Consider the following 20,904-nt stretch of genomic DNA (forward strand, 5'->3'; position numbering starts at 1 on the left):
GTACACTGATGTTCCTGAGTAATCCAGGGACCAAAGAGTAAAATTCCTACCATATTTTTGTTCCACCCATGAACTCAGCAGCTGATTTCATCAGAGGAAACAAGTAATTCCATCCAAGTCACAAACTAGTCTTGAGTCAAGTCCTCAAAGAGTTAAAGTTAATGAGATAATTAAGTAAATAATTAAATGATGATTTTGTGTTAATGATTAACACCTGCTGTTATTGAGAACTACAGAGGATCAGATGTTGTTGTTTTATTGGTTAAAATGATGCCACCGTCATGGAGATCAGTGTTCGGTTTAGTTGTGCTCTTGACCCTTGACTCGTTGTGGAAGATCTTTATATGTAGCTCTGCATGGGGTGGAAAAACATCTGTGATATAGTCACAATGAGCTGATTTGATTAGTGTTTTTCCTGAAACTACAGCATGCACAAAAAAGCATTGTTATAATATCTACAGGGAGTGAATTTTATATTTGTGTAACACATATAGAAGTTTGAACTCCTGTGCTTTTTCGACACACACACAGATATCAAGAACCAGCAGATGAATCTCTACAATGGTGACAATCAACAAAATGCTTCATGTTGCAATTCATGAAAGACTCCCATAATGCACTGCAGTATGAATAATTCTTTTCACCACTGTTGAGGATCATATGATACATTGTTATGGCTAAATGCCTAATCCACTAACTGCATTTTTTGTTTTGTTTATTCCTTAATATTGAAGCATTATGGTGGTATTCACGTAATGAGATTTCTCTCTTTTTTTGTGTGAAAGTGACACATGTAAATATGGTGACCCAAACTCAGAATTCGTACTCTGCATTTAACCCATCCAAAGTGCACACACAGAGAAGTGAACAGACAGCAGTCCTCTCTAACCACTAAACCACAAATTATTTCATTTAAAATTATAATCAAGAAATTTAAATCAAGATCATACAGTCATCAAAAGCATAAGTTACCTGCTAGATCAAAATTTGCATTAGCATTGCTCAAATGTTTGCCGTAAAACAATAATGCAACTGCTTATAGGCTCAAGAGCTCAACTGAAGCAAATACTCACCACAATTATGGTGGCACAGTTTTTTTTTTTTTTTTTGTTCCAGTTGATTTCATCCAAGGCTGTGGTTAAAGTCAGTTGTAGTTCTTGTGTTTCTCTTTTCTTCAGTGATGTTGATTGTTTACAGCAGGTGTTCATCACTAATGCATCTTCATTTAATTAGTCTCTTAATTATCTCATTAACTTTAACTCTTCGAGGACTTGTGATTTGACTCAAGACTAGTTTGTGACTTGGACGGAATGACTTGGTTCCTCCTCTGATGAAATCATCTGCTGAGTTCATGGGTGGAGCAAAAATATGGCAGGACTTTTACTTTCTGACCCCTGGATTACCCACCTCTGGTCAAGATAACGCAATGGATCCTCAGGGCTGTGTGCTCTCCCACCTTCTTTTCATATTATACACTGACAACTGCAGGTCATCTCGGGAGAACAGCTACTTAGTGAAGTTTTTACAGGGCAACCAACCTGATCATAGCAAAGCCCTTGTGCTAGATGGTGCGAAGACAGTCTCCTTGCCATAAATGTGTAAAAGACTTAAGAGTTGATGATAGATTTTAGGAAGGTTAGTGACGAACCATAACTGAGTGTAATACACAATGAGGTGTTCAAGTGGTTCAAACATACAAGTATTTGGGCACAGTATTTGACTCATAATTGAATTTCAGAGAGAACACTGATAGCATTATTAAGTGAGCAAACCAAGGAATATACCTACTGAGGAAGCTGAACTCATTTGGGGTTTGCAAAATAATTTTATGTACATTCTATCAGGCATTCATTGAGAGTCTATTAACTTTTTCTTTCTTGGGTTGGTTTAATGGTTTAGCTGCAAAAGACAAAAAGAGTTAGAGCGACATTGTTAAAGTATGTTCTCTGTTCTCTCTGGAAAAAAAAGAGTGGTCCAAAAAGCAGAGAGAATACTGTGCCAACCAGATCAGGTGCTCAGGAATGGATTTGTTCTCATGCAGTCAGGTCGGTGGTATTTTGTGCCAATACGGAAAACGAATCATTATGCAAACTCATTCCTTCCCTCTGCTATAAGATTCTTGAATGACTCATAAATACACAAATGGCTCTTGTATTCCACTGCTTTGTTCTGTCACTGGCAGGTGAATGTGTGTGTTGTGATGTATGTGTGTTTCAGGGTGTTATCGTTTTGTATACATTTTTAACTTTATAATTCTTATATTTATTGTGTGCTAATAATTCTAATTTAACCCTTATTGGATGGGTTGGCTGTAGACCTGAATTCCCCCCTTGGGGACTAATAAAGATATCTGAATCTGAATGGGCAACTGTGATAGACCACGTTCTTGTTAATGGAATGACAATGAGGGAAGCAGGACAAAGAGTACAACCCAATTTGTCCAGATTCTCTGTGGCCACCATTATCAGGTCATTCAGAGAAGAGAACAGGTAAATGTATTGTTTTACTAATTTGTGCGGCTGACAGTTTACTGTATACATTTGATATAGTACATCAGTTTGTAAATAGAAAGGGGAGTGGGGAAAAAAGAAAAAAATGATTTACAATACATTTTACATATCAATGTAATGTCCATTACTATTGTTTCTGTATGTATTCATTTGTAAGAGCATTTTCCCTTTTGTAGAATTGCAAGACTACCAAATGAGGGTGGAAGCACTCCTTTGTTCTCCCAACAGCAAGAGGCCTTCGTTGTTGATATGGTCCATCAAAACAATGTCATCCGATTGCGTGAAATACAGCAAAGACTTGTAGATGACAATGTAAACTCTGAAGCTATCAACAGTGTCAGCCTTTCTACCATTTCCCGTGTCCTCCACCGCAACAGGGTAAGCATGAAGCAAGTGTACAGAGTACCCATTGAGTGCAATTCAGAAAGGGTCAAAGATCTACGATATCAGTATGTGCAAGTAAGTGTACACTTTCAGCACTGATGCTTACAATACAAGTTTGTAGCCTGCAGTTATTATCCTATACTGTTACTGTAACTGCACTATATTGTAGTGTATGTAAATCAGGAGTGCATATAAAGTACATTTGTACATAAAATTTTGCAGAAGCATGTCTTTCTGTAACAGTTAAAAAAACTATTTATGTATCCTTTCCATATAGAGAGGGAGTTTGAAATGGATTCCATGGAAAGGCCCCATGAATATACAGTATTTTTTTTAGATGAAGCAGGGTTCAATCTGGCAAAGAGGAGAAGGAGAGGCTGGAACATAATTGGCCAATGTGCCATTGTGGAAGTCTCTGGCCAGCGTGGTGGCAATGTCACGCTATGTGCAGCCATAAGCAACGGGGGGTTCTCCACCATCATGCGTCTTTGGGATGTTTTGTTTGAACGTGAGCAGCAGGATCATCAGCAGGCAGTGCATCCTGTCTATGTTGTGGTTTGGGACAATGTCAACTTTCACCGTGGTGTCCGAATACGTGAGTGGTTCAACATCAACCAGCGATTCGTGAATGTTTTCCTTCCACCATACAGCCCTTTCCTCAACCCAATAGAAGAGTTTTTCTCTGCGTGGCGATGGAAGGTTTATGACCGTAACCCATATACAAGGCTAAATATTTTACAGGCAATGGAATTGGCCTGTGATGACATAGATGTGGAGTGTTGTCAAGGCTGGATCCGGCACACGAGAGGGTTCTTCCCAGGTTGCAGAGAAAGGGACAACATTGCATGAGATGTGGATGAAGTCCTGTGGCCGGACCCAGCACGAAGACGGGATGCTCAGGCAGAATGAGTCTCTCACTGACTTTCATTTTGCAATTGCACAATATTTTGTGTAATATGCTTTTCATTTAGAGTTGTCTTTGTTCTTTGGGCTTACTTTATTTTTATGCTGAAAATACAGAAATTCAATATTATATTACTAATATATTTGCTGTACTGAGTTGTGAATTATTTACTTTTATTTATAGCAAGATTATTTTCTATATGCAATTACAGTTTTTCTCATTTGCTAAGACACACTAAATGAAACTGGGATCCGCTTGATCTTCATCATCACATTTTTAGCACAGCAGAAGTCTTCTCTTGCAAATGTTTTAACACTTTTTCATTTGTTTCACACATTTTTCACAGCCTTTTTCAAAACAGTTACCACAGATCTCATTGAAAGGCCCCAAACTCTATTGGATTCACTGTGTTGAACAAAAGAAAAAAATCTATTCACAGCTGATAGAAACTACTTGCATAATTATAAATCTCTATGCACCTGTGTGAAACTCATTTGCACAACTCTTCAATCAGCAATCAGTTCTCATCCATCTATAAAAGATGCCACCTCTGTGTTGCTATTTGCAAGCATGGATCAAAGAGGCCATAGGCACGGAAGGAGAGTAAGAGGCCATGGCAGAGGGGCCAGAGGAAGAGGAGTTTGTGTGCGTGGTGGAGGAGCTGCAGCAGCAAGAGGACAAAATCCAGCTCAAGTTTCAAATCAAATTCGGGCAACAATTATTGACCATGTCATCAATCATGGCTTGTCCTTTAGAAATGCTGGACAAAGGGTCCAGCCCATTCTGAGTCGGAGCACTGTGGCATCTATTGTCAGGCTTTTTCGGAAATGAGATGAGGTAATTCACAGTGTTACTGTAATGTATACCACTGTGTATTCCAGCTTTACTGTATTACCCTGTTAGCAGAATAAACTGTGTCTACAGTAATGCAGATGTTTTATCAATCCCATTTATGTGACTGTAATACAGTAATGTCAATTTTGACATGCTTTTTGCTTTTACTTTATAGAATCCACACATTGCCACACACTGGTGGCAGAGGAAAGATATTTAGTATTGAACAGGAGTCTGCCATTGTAGATATGGTAGTGGCAAACAATGCAATCAGACTGCATGAAATCCAGGCAGCAGTAATTGCAGATCAGGGAGCATTTCGAAATATAAACCGTGTGAGTTTGGCAACTATAGATCGAGTCCTTAAACGAAACCATGTCAGAATGAAGCAGCTGTACTGAGTTCCATTTCAAAGAAACTCTGACATCGTAAAGGAGGCACGATTCCAGTATGTGCAGGTACAGATTTTTTTGTAATACCTTGTTTACCATAGTTACATGTGACTGGAATAATTTGCTTTATGAATTTGCTCTTTCTCTTAGAGAATAATGGAGCTTGAAGCTGAAGGGGCACATCACAAATTCATTTTTGTGGATGAAGCCGGCTTCAACCTCTGTAAAGTGAGGCGACGCGCAGAGGTGGGTAGTAACGAGTTACTTCGTTATATTTACTTGAGTAATTTTGGGGGGTAACGAATACTTTTCGGAGTATATTTAAAGATGGGTACTTTATCCTCTTACTTGAGTAAATTTTTGGGGAACAATCTGTACTTTTACTTCGTTACTGTGGGCGACGCTCCTCTCGTTACATTATCTTAATGCAATAAATGTTATAAATGCTTCAGTTTATTCCAAACGCGCCGTCTACTTTTCTCTGGGCAATGAGCGATGCCCATTCGCGAATGATTCATTCTTTTGAGTCAATTCTGTTCAAAGGCTTGATCAAACCAATTGGCAAACGAGTGAATTGGTTCATGAATCAGTTTGAATGAGTCGTTCAGTTCCCTGCCGCACGCGCTGAGCGTCTGAAGTGGTTCACTCAGAGTTGTAACGTTTAAGAACAGAAAGAGCGTTGAAAGCGTGGCTGGAACAGCACTGAATTGAAATCTGCAAAGGTTATTATTTGCTTGCGATGGAGATCCTTATTAGATGAACACCGCGTGTGCTGTCTACTGTTCAACAGGTAATAACTTGTACAACAAACTAATGTCACAGTGGTATAGTGTACTGTAATCGAATGTAGCCCATGTGTGGCTTATAACAGAGGGGAGTCAAGTTGAATGCAGCTTCCAAAAGACAAAAATTAGCCGATTAAGATTTTATTAATTTTAATACAATGACACCGGTGCGAGCACGTTCAGCAAGTCATATCTGTGATCGCTTGCTGGCGCTTAGCCAGAGATAGATGTGTTTATACAGCGCTGCGCATTATAACCAATCACACATGATTCTTTTGAGCTTATTAAAGCATTGGCCAATCAGAGGTGTTCAGATGAGTCATCGCTAAAATGCCGGTGCTTCCTTCACTCGCTCGCTGACTGAATACCTCTTTCTGGCAAATTCTCTCGCAGGAACAACAAAGTGCAGATGTGTGTACGAATCTTTAATTAAGATATTGATTTCACAGTGTTAACAGTTTCAGTGATTTTAATGGGAGTTTCTGAGAGTGATTGAAATCTAGACTGTCAGTGAAAACTATCTTTAATAATGTAAATGTTATTTGCTCTCTTTCTGAACAATGAAAGATTAGTAGCAATATTTATATCACATTAACTTTCAATGTTAAATTCACATTTAATATAAAGTCAGCCGTATTAAAAATATGTTATGGCATGACACCTATATCTGTTACTTAAGTAAACAGACAGGGTTTTATAATAAATTACATAAATTGGAGTAAAGGCTGATGAAATATATACATTTATACACGCACACATACATTACATACATTTTATCTAAATATCTAAATAAAAATAGGCTCAGTATATATGACCCAAAGTAACTAGTAACTAACTACTTGAGTAGATTTTTTTATCCAATACTCTTTTACTCTTACTCGAGTAACTATTCAAGACTAGTACTTTTACTTTTACTTTTACTTTTACTTGAGTAAATATTTCTAGAAGTACTTTTACTTGAGTACAGTTTTTGGGTACTCTACCCACCTCTGGCGATGCGGGAGGAACATCATTGGGCAGAGGGCCACTGTCACAGTGCCAGGTCAGAGGGGTGCCAATATCACCATGTGTGCTGCCATCTCCAATGATGGAGTCCTTTGCCACATACCAACTATTGGCCCATACAATACAGAACGCCTCATCACATTTCTTGATGCATTGAAATAATTACTGATTCCACCCGAAGAGAGAGGGCTGTTGAGGTCTGGCATGACTCTGTATGTCATAATTTGGGACAATGTGGCTTTCCACCACTCTCGCCTTGTGAATGAATGGTTTGCAGCACAGCCTCGTATTATGATACAATTCCTCCCTGCCATAGGCGCCGATTTATGTTTTTCTCCGTGGGTGCTCAAGGGCGCACGCCATTTAAAAAATAAAAAAAAATAGACTAGGCTATTCAAAAAATATTGCATTTCAGAACCTTAGGCTAATGGACAGCGGCCGATACAAACAAACACAACAGCGTCACTTCTCAAAAATACAAACAGGATTGGAGATGAAAAGTTTAACTGACACGTAACCGCTAATGCGTTTAGCTTCCTGGGAAATTAATGTTTTGTAAATATTGTTTAAAAAACTATTGCGAAAGGACAGCGTTTCCATTAACCGATTGTTGCGACTAAAATAATGAGTTTCTGGGAATGTCTACCTCATTTATGTTTCGAGGTTTCTTTTGATAGTGGCATGGCTTTTCTTTGAGGTTTCGAATCCATTATTCATATAGGCTAAAAATATATATTTTTATTTTATGTATTTAACAAAGAACTTGTATTCTGTCCAAAAGTAGGCTACTTTTGTGTCCATTAGTTTTTCCTCTTTTAAACCGTATATAGGCCTATACTTGAGCAGAAAAATGTTCCCATTTAAACCCTGTTATGAACTTTAAGGAGTCTAGGGAATGTAACGTAACATTTACATATTAACGTACTGCTGGGTATGAAATGAGGTGGAAGAACATGACAGACAAAACTTTGAAAGAGAAAAAATACTGGACGTTTATTCACAAAAAGCCAAAGCCACTAGATCCAGTAAAATAACAATAATAATGTGCGCTATGTGTATGTACAAGGTGAAAATGTAAACAAACAAACAATAAAATGGGAAAAGAACGAAAGCGGCGCCAAAGGAAAGAACAAAATATAAGAAAACAATCCTTAATCTAAACCTAATCTAACCAAAGCAAAATGTAGAAAATAAACCGAAATCTTCAGTGCAGTTTTTTTATAACAAATCTGTCCATTTTAGTCTGATCAATGATTAGTGATTACGGAAAGCAGTAAATGATTACATACTCGCACGGCACTGTATAGTGGGGGATGGGACGTTTTCAGAAAAGCTGTGATTGGTGGATAGGATATGGAACATGCATGCGACTTTTTTATGTCACTGACAACAACATAACCAATCACAGTGTGGCAGACGCTTCATAGCGCCAACTGCAATGTTTAATTTTAAATAAATGTAGCCTACTGGCAGTCTGGCACTGGCACACGTGGGTGCTCATTTTCCGTGGGTGCTCAAGCCCCGGAGCACCCACGGTATCGGCGCCTATGCTCCCTGCATACTCTCCTTTTCTGAACCCAATCGAGGAGTTCTTCTCTGTTTGGAGGTGGAAGGTGTATGATCACCGGCCATATGAGCAGATGCCCCTCCTGGAGGCAATGAATGCTGGTTGCCTGGCAATAGGTGCAGAGGACTGCCAGGCATGGATACGCCATGCAAGGAGGTATTTCCCTTGGTGCATTGCAAGGGAAAACATTCAATGCGATGTTGATGAGAACCTGTGGCATAATCATCAAGAACGAATGGACTAAATGTGAAAAATAAAATGTGTGTGTATATATATATATATATATATTATTTTTATTTTTTTAAAGGTATTTCCACCCATAAGTTTCCAGTATCCATTTGAGTTTGTAATGTTTCATTTCATATTGATGGCTGCATTTTGTATTTTGTTGTCCATTGTGTAATGATTGATTGAAAGAATAAATTAATTTGACCAAGTTGTGGTGTTTGATGGAAATATTTGCTTATGTTGCATATTTTTAATGTTTTGTGAGTGTTAGAGCATTTTGCTCACATTGAGCTTCAGTTTTATCCTGTGTGTTAACGGTTTTGAAAATGTGATGTCAGAGTGGGCAAATGTGTTTAAGCAATCGAGAAAATGTAATGAGCTGACATGCAACACAATCATGAACATCAGAAAAGCAGAAGTGAAACTGTGAGAATAGACTATTAGATCCCAGCTAATCTCTAGATCACAGGGTGATATTAATATACTCATGTGTCTTCTGCTTCATGTGTTCATCCAGCACAGAGGTATTCTCTGCTTGTCTTTCACACATATCTCAACAGATCTGTCAGCAGTGCAGCTGGGTGGAAACTGTCATAGAGAATAAGGAAAAAGAAATGTGTGAGTGTGTGTGTGTGTGTGTGTGTGAGAGAGAGAGAGAGAGAGAGAAAGAGAGAGAGAGAGAGAGAGAGAGAGAGAGAGAGGACGTGTGTGTACTTATAATGATCATGTACATCGCTGCATTCGGCAGGCACTTTTATCCAAAGGGACTTGCATTGCATTGAAGGTATTTGTCAGTTATTTCTTTCTCTTGACTGTGATCTAGTTTTTCTCTGAATATCAGTGAGACTAAAGTCAATCCAGGATGAGAGCTGCCATCATCATCTTCACAATCATCACGCTCTGTCTGATCTCAGGTCAGTCCTTTACTGCTCCAGGTCAAATATTATATTACATTAACCATACTGAGCATATATAATAACCCAGAGCAAATGAACTTGTGTTTGTCAGGTCAGGTACTCTGTTTCAAAGTGACCGGCTGCACTGGAGGGAGTGTAATGTTTAACTGCAAATACAAGTCTAAAGATGAGCATAAAACAAACCACCAGAACCAGAGAAAGTCTAAAGATGAGCATAAAGGAAAGTATTTCTGCAGAGACAGAGACTGTAGGACGGGCATCAGTACTGAGACTCAGCGCAGCTGGTTTAATGATGGGAGATTTTCTCTGTATGACGATGAAAACAGCAGATTCTTCACAGTGTTTATCAGGAACCTCAGCAGAGAGGATGATGGGGATTATATATGTGGAAACAATCAGACACGGAGACATGATGTTACATTAGTGGTGAACAGAAGTGAGTATGATACTTTATTAAATTGCTACATTATTTTTGTTAGCACTTTATAAAGGAACTCTTAGTATGGAACGTTTTTTTTTTTTTTTTAGTAAAAATTAACAATGAACAAATTAACTATGGAAAATGGGTTACTGCAAGTATGTACGTCATTGTCCGCATCATCACTGTCCGCTTGCATTAACCTGATTCCCAATGATGGTTCATAATTTGAGCAGTCAATTCAGATTATACAGGGAAAATAACAGCTTCACATGATTTAAAATTTGCATGTTCATGTCTCTTGTGTAAAAAGGAAATATACTACGCTTTTGTTCAGATGCCTTTCTCTCTCTATATATATCTCTATCTCTCACTCTTTTTGAATATATGCTTTGTAGGACATACATTTTTCTGTCAGTATGTCTTGATGTAGAATGACAGAATCTGCTCCGATCTCAGGCACCATAAATATACCTAAAAACAAGAATGAACGAGGAACATGACACTTGGCGATAGAGAGGCCATATTTCCTGCATGTTTATCAATGCTAATTATGTTTTAAGATTTCAGTGCATGTTGCGATGATTTGTTGAAATTATTTTCAGCCTCTTCTTCTTGTGGGACGTCAGTTCTCCAGACTGCATATAAAGGACAAACAATCACTTTCCACTGTGAATATGATCATACGTTTCAAACACAAACCAAACTCTTGTACAGCGTGAACAGAGATCCTGTGCTTGTGCTGAACAGCTCACAGTCCTCACAATCATCTGAGGAGAAGTTCATCCTGTCTGACAGTCACAAAGATCATTTTAATGTGACCATCAGAGACATTTCTGCAGCAGATGATGGAGTTTATCTGTGTGGAGTGGAGATATATGGATCTTCAAAAGAGATGACTTACATAGCCTTCATTAAAGAGATTCATCTGAAGGTTTCTGGTGAGTTTAGCTTCATTTTGATTATAACATCCTTCCAGCTCTGAATAAGAAACATAAACCCCTCCTGATTGTTAATAATATAATAAATTAACCACACCAAATGTGGAGTCTGTAACTCGATCCTACTAGCTGCACCAACTGTTCAATCTCATTGATTTTATTTTATTTGTATTATAATTATTTTTTTTTTTTTTTGGCATTTTTAATTTACATCCTAGACTGTTTGTCTGATTCACCAATATTGGCTCAGATCATTGTGATACCATGCTGGTAAAAATAAATTAAATGCTGCAACACTGCAGTGCATTGAAAGTCAATGAGGTCCTGCACTGTTTGGTTACCAACATTTGTCAAAATATCTTTTGTGTGCCACTAAAAAAAAATAATAAAGTCAAAGAGATTTCGAGCAACGTGAGGCTCAATAAACGATGACAGAACACCAAGAAATACCAATAATGGTTAATAAGAAGAAATTTTCCTTGTTGATTTTTCACATGTGTTGTACCTTTATTTTAAATTACATATTGTTTTATGATTTAGGATTAAATGAAATATTTATAAACTTAGTGGATAATGTCCTGGCAAAAATGTTTTTCTAATTTTTAACATTGTGCTCATTTTTTGGTGTACTGTCCCTTTAATGCTGTGGTGAGGTGTGCAGCGTCAGTCTGATGTGTGTAATGTTGAAACACCAGCTTTAAACCACAGACCACAGGAAGCAACAACAGCAAAATAACAAAAGTAACAAACTAACAGCCCTCTTTTAATCACTCTTGCAACAGAAGGGGCCTCTGCTTGTGCTCAGGGCCCCCGGGTCAGAAATTAACAGGAGCTTACAATTAATATAATTAACCCGAAAATCAATGATACATTGCACAAAAAAATGTCTCTGTTGAATGACTTGTTTATAATATTTAAAGCAATTCCACACAGCAAGAGTTTCGTGTTCCTGTTTATCAGTGGCACGTTTGCAAACATTTCAGTAAACACATAGTTGTTATTATTAGATGACTTTTAGACCCAGTATTATCAGTATTGACTGTCTAATGGTATAGTGTGGATGCAGTGTGTGTTAAGGGCACTGTGCTTTGGCGTTTTAAGACCCAGGACAATGTCAATGTCTGTGATGATCCATCATGTGATTTCAGGCTTTCCTGTGACAGCTGTGGGTTTGGTCCTGCTGGCTGTGTGCTTGGTGCTCATGTTGCTCAAAGTTAAATACAGAAGGAAACATGGTGAGACACAAACACACACTACTGAATATTTAATAAATATGAGTTTGTCACCCTCTGCCTCTCATCAATATCTCAGTCTCTTTCTCTTGTTCACACACAGATGTCATCTCATCAGACAGAAGAGAGACAGGAGATCATGAAACGGTGAGTTTCAGAACTGATCTGTCTATAAACTGGATCTTTTAACTAAGAGTTCATGTTTGGGTGATTTTGTTTCCTGCAGGATCAAGAAGAGATTCAAGTCTCAGATCCTGCATCAACTCCTCTCTATTCCACAGTTCAGTTACCCACAATCCCCTCTGACTCACAGAATCCAGTTTACTCCACAGTTCAGTTACCCACAATGCCCTCTGATGAGCTCCTGTACACTGCTGTCAGTTTCCAGAAGAATGAAGAGTCTCTCAGTGAAGCTACAGTCAGATTCAGTAAAGAAGAGATTCACTCTGATTACGCATCTGTCAATCACAGCATCACACCAAATTAACATTTCCAGTGTATTTTGTTTTTATACTCAATTTGAATTGTGTCAGTCTCTGAGAATAGACTAAATGACACACTTAGTTGTGTGAGCAGTTTGTGACACCTACAGGTCAGTGTTGAGAAAGAAGCTGAAATGTTTCTCTGAGGCCAAAAACAAGATTAACTTCTGTGAAACGTTGAACTGAAGACAGAACACCTTCAGTCTTTGTAAGCATCAGTTTGCCAAAAAGATAAGCATCATGTTATGAATGTTAAGCCAATCTGTGAGGAGTGCAGGTGTGCAAGAAAGTATGTGTAATTGCAAAGTTTATTATAATTGTGCTCAATGTCATCTCAGTTTATTGCTAGGTTTCAAATTTATTTCTATGAATGTAAAAACCAACTTATGTAAATTGCAGTAATGGATATTTAAAAATGTAATTACTTTTAAATGAGAAAAGTAATTAATTATATTGCAACCTGCCAAAACATTGAAATCCTCAAAAAAAAAAGAAGAATTGTAATTTGTTACCAACATCAGTCACTGACTGACACTCAATACATGAACCCAGACACAGTGAATGTATTATATATAATGCACAAATCATATACTTCTAATCACCTTTCTTTTTCTTCTTCTTCACTGTTGAAACACCCATAGTCTTGAACACAGCTGGTGTCTATTAATAATATTTACTCCTTAAGTAATAGTGCTTTTGTTTTTTATTAAAGATATTAAGTTAATTAAGTCTGTAGGTGATGCTATTTGTCATGAAAACACACTAGCAGCTATATTATTAAACTATGGATGAGAAGTATTACAGCAAATACAAAAATAATGAAGACTGCAGTTGCCAGTAGAGAGAGATGTGTTGAAGACAAGCACAAATGATCAAGAACAATATCTAACATATTAAGGTAATAATATATAATATTAAAGTGTTCCTGTGGCTCAGTGGTAGAGCATTGCGTTAGCAGGGACAGTTGTGGGTTTGATTCCCAGGGAACACATATTAGGGGAAAAAATGTTAGCCTGAATGCACTGTGAGTCGCTTGCAGCAGGCTCCGAGTCTGCAGCTTCATAATATTGGATAAAAGCGTCTGATGAATGCATTCATTTAATTTTAAGGAAGACAAAATAAATGCTTGATAACTACATGCTTACAATGCTTATGGTCCTATTCTTTCACTTTCGTTTTTAACTCATATGAGGCTCATATTAAGGACAATCACACTCCCTCTAGTGGCTAAGAGCAGCATCACATATCAGAAACTGTGTGGTTTAATAAGGTTAATGCTTAATATTGACATTCAACACTCAATTTTATGACAAACACTACTTACACTACGAGAAAAATAAATCTGAGTATAGGCCTACTCATTTGTTAGGTTTGATTTTAATTATATAATTATAATTAATTATATATTTCATTCTATTTAAATATAATGCTTATAATAGCATCAGTCTGCTAGTTGATGTACGTCTACAGCATTATCATCAGGGACAGATTTCGTGACTTCAATAATCTCTGACACTAAAGACTGGAGTAATGATGCTGAAAATTCAGCTGTGCATCACAGAAACACAGAAAATAACCTGTTATGTTTCTGTAGTGTAGTGGTCTGTGTTCATCTCGGATATAACGTGTTACTTTTAGTGACAGGAGTTCAAGTCCGAGGTCCAATCATATTACTTTCTCTTCTTTTCATTTGTTGTCTATTAGTCTATTTAATTATTGGGAAAACTACCCTTTCTGCAAATAACACGAAGAACAGGAAATGCTGTATTTCTGTTATAGTGAAGTATTACCAGGTGAACTGGTGTGCTGAATCAGCTGAACTGAGCAGTGGCTGTAGCGTCGGTTTTTATTGTTGATTAAATATGATTTCCCACATGAATGCGTTTGCTTTGCTCCTTCACATAGGCACATATTTTCCTGACGATTAAAAAAGAAAAATGCTTGCCTTTTTCTCTAAAAGTGAGTTTTCCTCTGCTTTGTTATATTATCCTAACATGCATGCACGAGGCCTATGTAAGCAAGATGATGATGTCGATGTTCCAATAATTTTTTTGCGCAAACAGGTTATGCCTATTAAAACGGAAAAAAAACAAATAAATAAATAATATATATATATATATATATATATATTATATATAATGTGTTAGACATGTAATTTTAAGGTTATTCATAGACAGATGGCGTATACCACAAATGTGTTTTTCAGGGGTTTAGTATGTGTAGTGCGCGTGCAAATAGCAGCACAAACAACAGAACATATGGATTAATAAAAAAAATGCAAGTGATCGCACCCCACATAGCAACATTGTGTCGGCCCAGATCCGGCCCACATCTGGCACCCGTGGAAAGATGATCTAAACCAAATTAACCAGAACTGGACCTTATCTGAGCCACAAAATCTGTGTATATATTAAATATGAAGTAATTTCAGCCTTAGTAAGCCTGTTAACAAGCAGAATCACTGAAGGAAATAAGAGAACAGAAAAAGAGATGAGCAGAAACACAAGAACTACAACTGACTTCAGCCACAACCTTAGATGAAATCAACTGAAGATAAAAGAAGACATTAAATCTCTGGAGATCTCACCAGAGGAGGATTAAACAACTCCACAAACTGCATTACCAGCTTCACTTATTACTAACCAGACTGACTTTATTTCTGTTACACATCTACAAAAGTTTTTATTGAGAATTAACAGAGGTTTAACTCTAATGTGTTTCACCATAACAGTGATTAGTGTTTCCGTTAGTTGCGCTCTTAACAATCAACTCTTAGCATTTTACCAGTTTTAGCTATTCGTCAGAATAAAAAACAGCAGCTAGGCCTATAACCTATGTAAAGAAGCAAGACATGCGCGTTCATATGGGAAATCATATTTAATCAACAATACAATCAACAATTAAAAACCAGTTCAACGGTTAATAAATCACTATAAAAGAAATACAGCATTTCCTGTTGTTTCGTGTTATTTGCAGAAAGGGTAGTTTCTTCCAACATTTAAAACATATAGACTAATACACAACGATGTGTTGTGTGTGTGTGTGTGTGTGTGTGTGTGTGTGTGTGTGGTTATTGTAATATTTGAATTATATATATATATATATATATATATATATATATATATATATATTATATATAATGTTACTTATGGATAATAACAACCATATTTTGGAGTTCAAACTGTTTTCTTTACAATGAAACCAATTTTCTTCCTCCACTGATGCAATCTCAGTGGTACTTTCTGGTAAAATAAAATAATCTGACATGTATGACATCAAGTACTTTATTTAAGTACTTTATTTTTTAAGAAAAATTACCTTAATGACCGATTGTTCATAAGTTTCTGTTCTGGCAGACTGATGCTTACCAAATCAAAAAAAAGTTAGCGAAATAAAACACTTAAATATTGAAGCTTGCTCACATATTTCAGCACAAGAACCAAAGGTTTTCTAGAAAGCTGTACAACCAAATCACTCACTGAATATTTCAGCTTCTCTCCCAGCAGTGACCTATAGATATCACCAGATGGTCAGTAACTCGATCAAACTGAATTATGTTTCAAAGGTTTTCACTTATTTTTCTGCAAAATTGTAAGTTTCTTTTTCTTTTTTAAATCCAAAAAGTAGTTGTTGATTTCTGACACCAGATATTTATAGAATAGCAAGAAATGGCACCGCTGAGAAGATGAAAACAACAACAACAACATAAGCAACAATATTATACAGTAATGTTAGTTTGGCATTATGTGATCAGAGTGAATCTCGTCCTGACTGAAGGGCACTGTATTGCATCACTGAGAGACTTCATGCTCCAGACAGAAGAAACCTAAAATCACACAGAGGTATTGTCACAGAGAAAGTGAGTACATGACATTCATCTACAAATATTCATACATCTGACGTGTCATAATATCACTTTTAACTCATACTGCATTGTTGGATCTTACCAGAATTCACTGTTTTCTGGGTCGTTTCCCTTTTGGTGTCAGATGTGGTCATGTCTTTAAAAAAAAGAAAAACAATCATGTAGCAGATATGGCGTTAATAAATTAAACAAATTGTCTTCGATTACTCAGCTCTTCAGTGAAACAAGTCAGAATATCTAGAGACTGTCAAGATCCAAAAGTGACAAAAACACCATAAAAATATTTTTGCCTTCGCCAACATCAAACCTGAATATGTGCAAGAACAGAAGAGCTTTAAAATGAGAAATGATTAGGTAATTTCTGGGTGAACTGACTGCTTTAAAACATTTGCTTTCTGCACTTTACTAAACTAAAACACAAAAGCGCAGTCAGTATTATTTTCTGTTTTACTTTAACACAAAAAGTGCTCTGTGGTTTAAAGCTGGTGTGAAAATGACTGCACACATATCAGCCTGATGCTGCAGACTTCACCAACAGCATGCTGCTTTAATTAAAGGGACAGCACACCAAAAAACATAAATTCTGTCATTAACCTCATGTCTTTTCAAACTTGTTTGACTTTACTGAGAACAAAAGAAGGTATTTTGAAGAGTATTGGTAATGACCCCGCATTGACTTTCATAGCATGGCCAAAAAACATTTCTCAAAATAAACCTTCTCTGGTCAGAGGAGAACTGCCCCCCCAACTGAGCCTGGTTTCTCCCAAGGTTTTTTTCTCCATTCTGTCACCGATGGAGTTTCGGTTCCTTGCCGCTGTCGCCTCTGGCTTGCTTAGTTGGGGTCACTTCATCTACAGCGATATCGTTGACTTGATTGCAAATAAATGCACAGAAACTATTTAACTGAACAGAGATGACATAACTGAATCCAATGATGAACTGCCTTTAACTATCATTTTTGCATTATTGACACTGTTTTCCTAATGAATGTTGTTCAGTTGCTTTGACGCAATGTATTTTGTTTAAAGCGCTATATAAATAAAAGTAACTTGACTTCTTTTGTGCCCCTTTGAAGAAAGACAGTAATTTGAGAAGATTGCATTGTACTCTGCTCAGTACTGGCAAAAAATGAAAGTATTTTACCTCTGGTCACATGTAGCTGAACTTCAGTGAAGATGAAGGACCCAGAACTCTCCTCTGCACACCAGTATTTCCCAGAATCCTCTGCTCTCAGATCGCTGATGTTCACAGTAAAGACTCCAGCAGAGGTTTCTTCAGTTAGATGAAATCTGCTTTTTACACTCTTATTTGATGAAACACGAACTCCGTCTCTGATGCAGATATTGGGCTGATCTTCTTTGCAGAAAAACCTCTGTGTTTGATTCCTGAAGTATTTACATCTGATGGACACTGATCCTCCGACAGACACAACATGAGTGATGACTGAAGAAAACAACATTAAATATGATGAGTATGATTACAGCATGAGCAGAAACACTGAGATTCTTCCCAAATAAACACCCTCACTTTTCTTCATGACGATCATGAGCTCAGTGGAAAGGTTAAACGTGTCTTTCACTGCACACCAGTATTTCCCAGCATCCTCTGCTCTCAGCTCAGTCATGTTCACAGTGAAGAGATTGAGTTCAGTGTCATCCTTTACTGAAATCTTCGGGTTTTTATCATGATCTTCGTCTGATTGATTGATCTTCAGATCATCTGGAGTCAAACACTTTCCTTTGCACAGATGCTTTACTTCTGCTGAATAGTTTTCATCATAAGGGCATTTGATCTGGACTGAATCTCCTTCACGTTTGACCACTGGAGGCTCTGATAGTCAAAGAGAAGAGAGAACTCTTCATACACTCTACAATACATGCATATATAATTGAACTGCCTGGTTTGTGGTTACTGTACATACTGGATGAAGTCAGCGGAGGTTTACTGGATAAGATCAGCTCAGTTTTGTTGGATAAAGTCAGCTGGTGTTTATTGGTGAGAGTAACAGAAGTCAGATGTGTGTCTCTGGTTTCTTCTCCACACCAGTAAACTCCTGCATCTCTCATGCTCACATTACTGATGCTCACTGTATAAACTCCTGCTGCACTTTCAGAAAACTCAAAGCGGTTCATCTCTGATGAACTGATGTTCTCACAGATCTTCTCCTTGTTCTCTTTGCAGATGTGTTTGATGGTCAGGTGTTTCTCAGGGTAATTACAGCTGAGGTTCACACTTTCACCAATAAGAGCTGACTTACTTGATGCATTAAAGTCATCAACTAAACACAACAACAACAACAACAACAACAACAACAATAATAATAATAATAATAATAATATCAAATGATTTTAACTGCTAGAAAGTGTTCACAAACAAGCTCCTAACAGAAGTTCTTTACCTTGACTGATCTTCAGTGTGATCTCAGTGAACAGATGATCATCAGTGATATTCACTCCACATCTGTACGCTCCTTCATCAGCTGCTGTTAAATTACTGATAAAAACCTTCAAAACCCCTTCACTGGTATCATCACACATGTGCACTTTATCATGAAGAACCCACTGATTCTGTCCATCAACAGAGATCTTCTGCGATGAATGTGTTTGGATGAATTTCTTGTTTCCTTTGAATTCTTCTGGAAATTTACACGTGATGAAGACTGATTTACTGATGTAGGCCTGAACCTGGACAGAAGTTAACTGACCTGCAACACAAGATTTATTCATTACTTTAGGGGTTTATGTTTCTTATTCAGAGCTGGAAGGATGTTATAATCAAAATGAAGCTAAACTCACCAGAAACCTTCAGATGAATCTCTTTAATGAAGGCTATGTAAGTCATCTCTTTTGAAGATCCATATATCTCCACTCCACACAGATAAACTCCATCATCTGCTGCAGAAATGTCTCTGATGGTCACATTAAAATGATCTTTGTGACTGTCAGACAGGATGAACTTCTCCTCAGATGATTGTGAGGACTGTGAGCTGTTCAGCACAAGCACAGGATCTCTGTTCACGCTGTACAAGAGTTTGGTTTGTGTTTGAAACGTATGATCATATTCACAGTGGAAAGTGATTGTTTGTCCTTTATATGCAGTCTGGAGAACTGACGTCCCACAAGAAGAAGAGGCTGAAAATAATTTCAACAAAACTATTGTGACATACACTCAAATCTTAAAATGTTATAAGTATTATTAAAGGAGCACTGGGGAACTTTGGCCTCTCTATCGCCATCTCTGTTTGACACATTAAAATATTACTTTTTTTTTTTTTTATGTAGGTTGCTTGTTTTTATGTCTGAGAAATGTCGCCCTATATCAAGGCTTATAATCTGAAGTAGTAAGTCAAATATAGTAGACGGGTCCTCATGTGACCTCATAGATATGACTGACATAAAAAAAGCTAACATTTGTCACCTCAAATTACAAATCATTATTATACTGTTGTGAATTGTTGTTAAGCAGTGAGGCAGTTTGAAAACTTATTTATGAATTTGCTCAATATTTTTTTTAATCAAATTATTATTAAAATATTGCTTAAATAATACTTTCATAAAAAAATATAATACTTAATGCAGTAGGTAATAAAGTATCATACTCACTTCTGTTCACCACTAATGTAACATCATGACTCCATGTCTGATTGTTTCCACATATATAATCCCCATCATCCTCTCTGCTGAGGTTCCTGATAAACACTGTGAAGAATCTGCTGTTTTCATCGTCATACAGAGAAAATCTCCCATCATTAAACCAGCTGCGCTGAGTCTCAGTACTGATGCCCGTCCTACAGTCTCTGTCTCTGCAGAAATACTTTCCTTTATGCTCATCTTTAGACTTTCTCTGGTTCTGGTGGTTTGTTTTATGCTCATCTTTAGACTTGTATTTGCAGTTAAACATTACACTCCCTCCAGTGCAGCCGGTCACTTTGAAACAGAGTACCTGACCTGACAAACACAAGTTCATTTGCTCTGGGTTATTATATATGCTCAGTATGGTTAATGTAATATAATATTTGACCTGGAGCAGTAAAGGACTGACCTGAGATCAGACAGAGCGTGATGATTGTGAAGATGATGATGGCAGCTCTCATCCTGGATTGACTTCAGTCTCACTGATATTCAGAGAAAAACTAGATCACAGTCAAGAGAAAGAAAGAACTGACAAATACCTTCAATGCAATGTATAAATGTAAATTATGGTTAAAAGTACATCCTCCTCTGACATTTCTGCTTCCTCTTTCTCTGAACGGTTCCAGCCATGAACAGGGCGTTAAGTGTGATTAAATGTGTGAAAGAAACATACTGTATAAGCATATAAACATATTAATAGCAATTCTAAGTGTTAAATGAACACTGCTCAGAGCACATATGGTTAGTGATGTTCAGTTCTTGAACAAATCTGTCGGGTCTCGGGGCTAATCACCTGTCTTTTTGGTGT

General features: G+C 37.2%; 2 protein-coding genes across 2 annotated transcripts; one reads left to right on the forward strand and one right to left on the reverse strand.

Annotated features, from left to right (window-relative positions):
- The first annotated feature begins 9,424 nt into the window (after nucleotides 1-9,424).
- On the forward strand, nucleotides 9,425-12,819 carry LOC132142078 (uncharacterized). The gene is made up of 6 exons (XM_059551717.1): nucleotides 9,425-9,523; nucleotides 9,618-9,962; nucleotides 10,550-10,885; nucleotides 12,034-12,120; nucleotides 12,221-12,264; nucleotides 12,344-12,819. Exons 1-6 carry the CDS (start codon nucleotides 9,472-9,474, stop codon nucleotides 12,602-12,604), a joined length of 1,125 nt encoding a protein of 374 aa, XP_059407700.1. The 5' UTR covers nucleotides 9,425-9,471; the 3' UTR covers nucleotides 12,605-12,819.
- A 3,376-nt stretch (nucleotides 12,820-16,195) lies between these two features.
- LOC132141761 (polymeric immunoglobulin receptor-like) lies at nucleotides 16,196-20,661 on the reverse strand. Its single transcript, XM_059551423.1, has 9 exons — nucleotides 20,506-20,661; nucleotides 20,067-20,411; nucleotides 19,260-19,595; nucleotides 18,863-19,192; nucleotides 18,386-18,742; nucleotides 17,992-18,294; nucleotides 17,608-17,907; nucleotides 16,547-16,600; nucleotides 16,196-16,425 (listed from the first exon to the last, which is right to left on the reverse strand). The coding sequence occupies exons 1-9, from the start codon at nucleotides 20,555-20,557 to the stop codon at nucleotides 16,391-16,393; spliced, it is 2,112 nt and encodes a 703-aa protein (XP_059407406.1). The 5' UTR covers nucleotides 20,558-20,661; the 3' UTR covers nucleotides 16,196-16,390.
- Between the last annotated feature and the right edge of the window lie 243 nt (nucleotides 20,662-20,904).

The sequence above is a fragment of the Carassius carassius genome, chromosome 6, assembly GCF_963082965.1.
Source record: "Carassius carassius chromosome 6, fCarCar2.1, whole genome shotgun sequence".
NCBI classification, from domain to species: Eukaryota; Metazoa; Chordata; class Actinopteri; order Cypriniformes; family Cyprinidae; genus Carassius; species Carassius carassius.

What these genes read in the sequence shown, in the direction of transcription:
- LOC132141761 (XM_059551423.1), bottom strand. Translation starts at nt 20,557, where the DNA reads ATGAGAGCTGCCATCATCATCTTCACAATCATCACGCTCTGTCTGATC. An exon ending in TACATTAGTGGTGAACAGAA is followed by an intron (nt 19,596 to 20,066) that starts GTGAGTATGATA and finishes AATTATTTTCAG; the next exon opens with CCTCTTCTTCTTGTGGGACG. An exon ending in GATTCATCTGAAGGTTTCTG is followed by an intron (nt 19,193 to 19,259) that starts GTGAGTTTAGCT and finishes AAACCCCTAAAG; the next exon opens with TAATGAATAAATCTTGTGTT.
- LOC132142078 (XM_059551717.1), top strand. Translation starts at nt 9,472, where the DNA reads ATGAGAGCTGCCATCATCATCTTCACAATCATCACGCTCTGTCTGATC. An exon ending in GATTCATCTGAAGGTTTCTG is followed by an intron (nt 10,886 to 12,033) that starts GTGAGTTTAGCT and finishes ATGTGATTTCAG; the next exon opens with GCTTTCCTGTGACAGCTGTG. An exon ending in AGACAGGAGATCATGAAACG is followed by an intron (nt 12,265 to 12,343) that starts GTGAGTTTCAGA and finishes TGTTTCCTGCAG; the next exon opens with GATCAAGAAGAGATTCAAGT.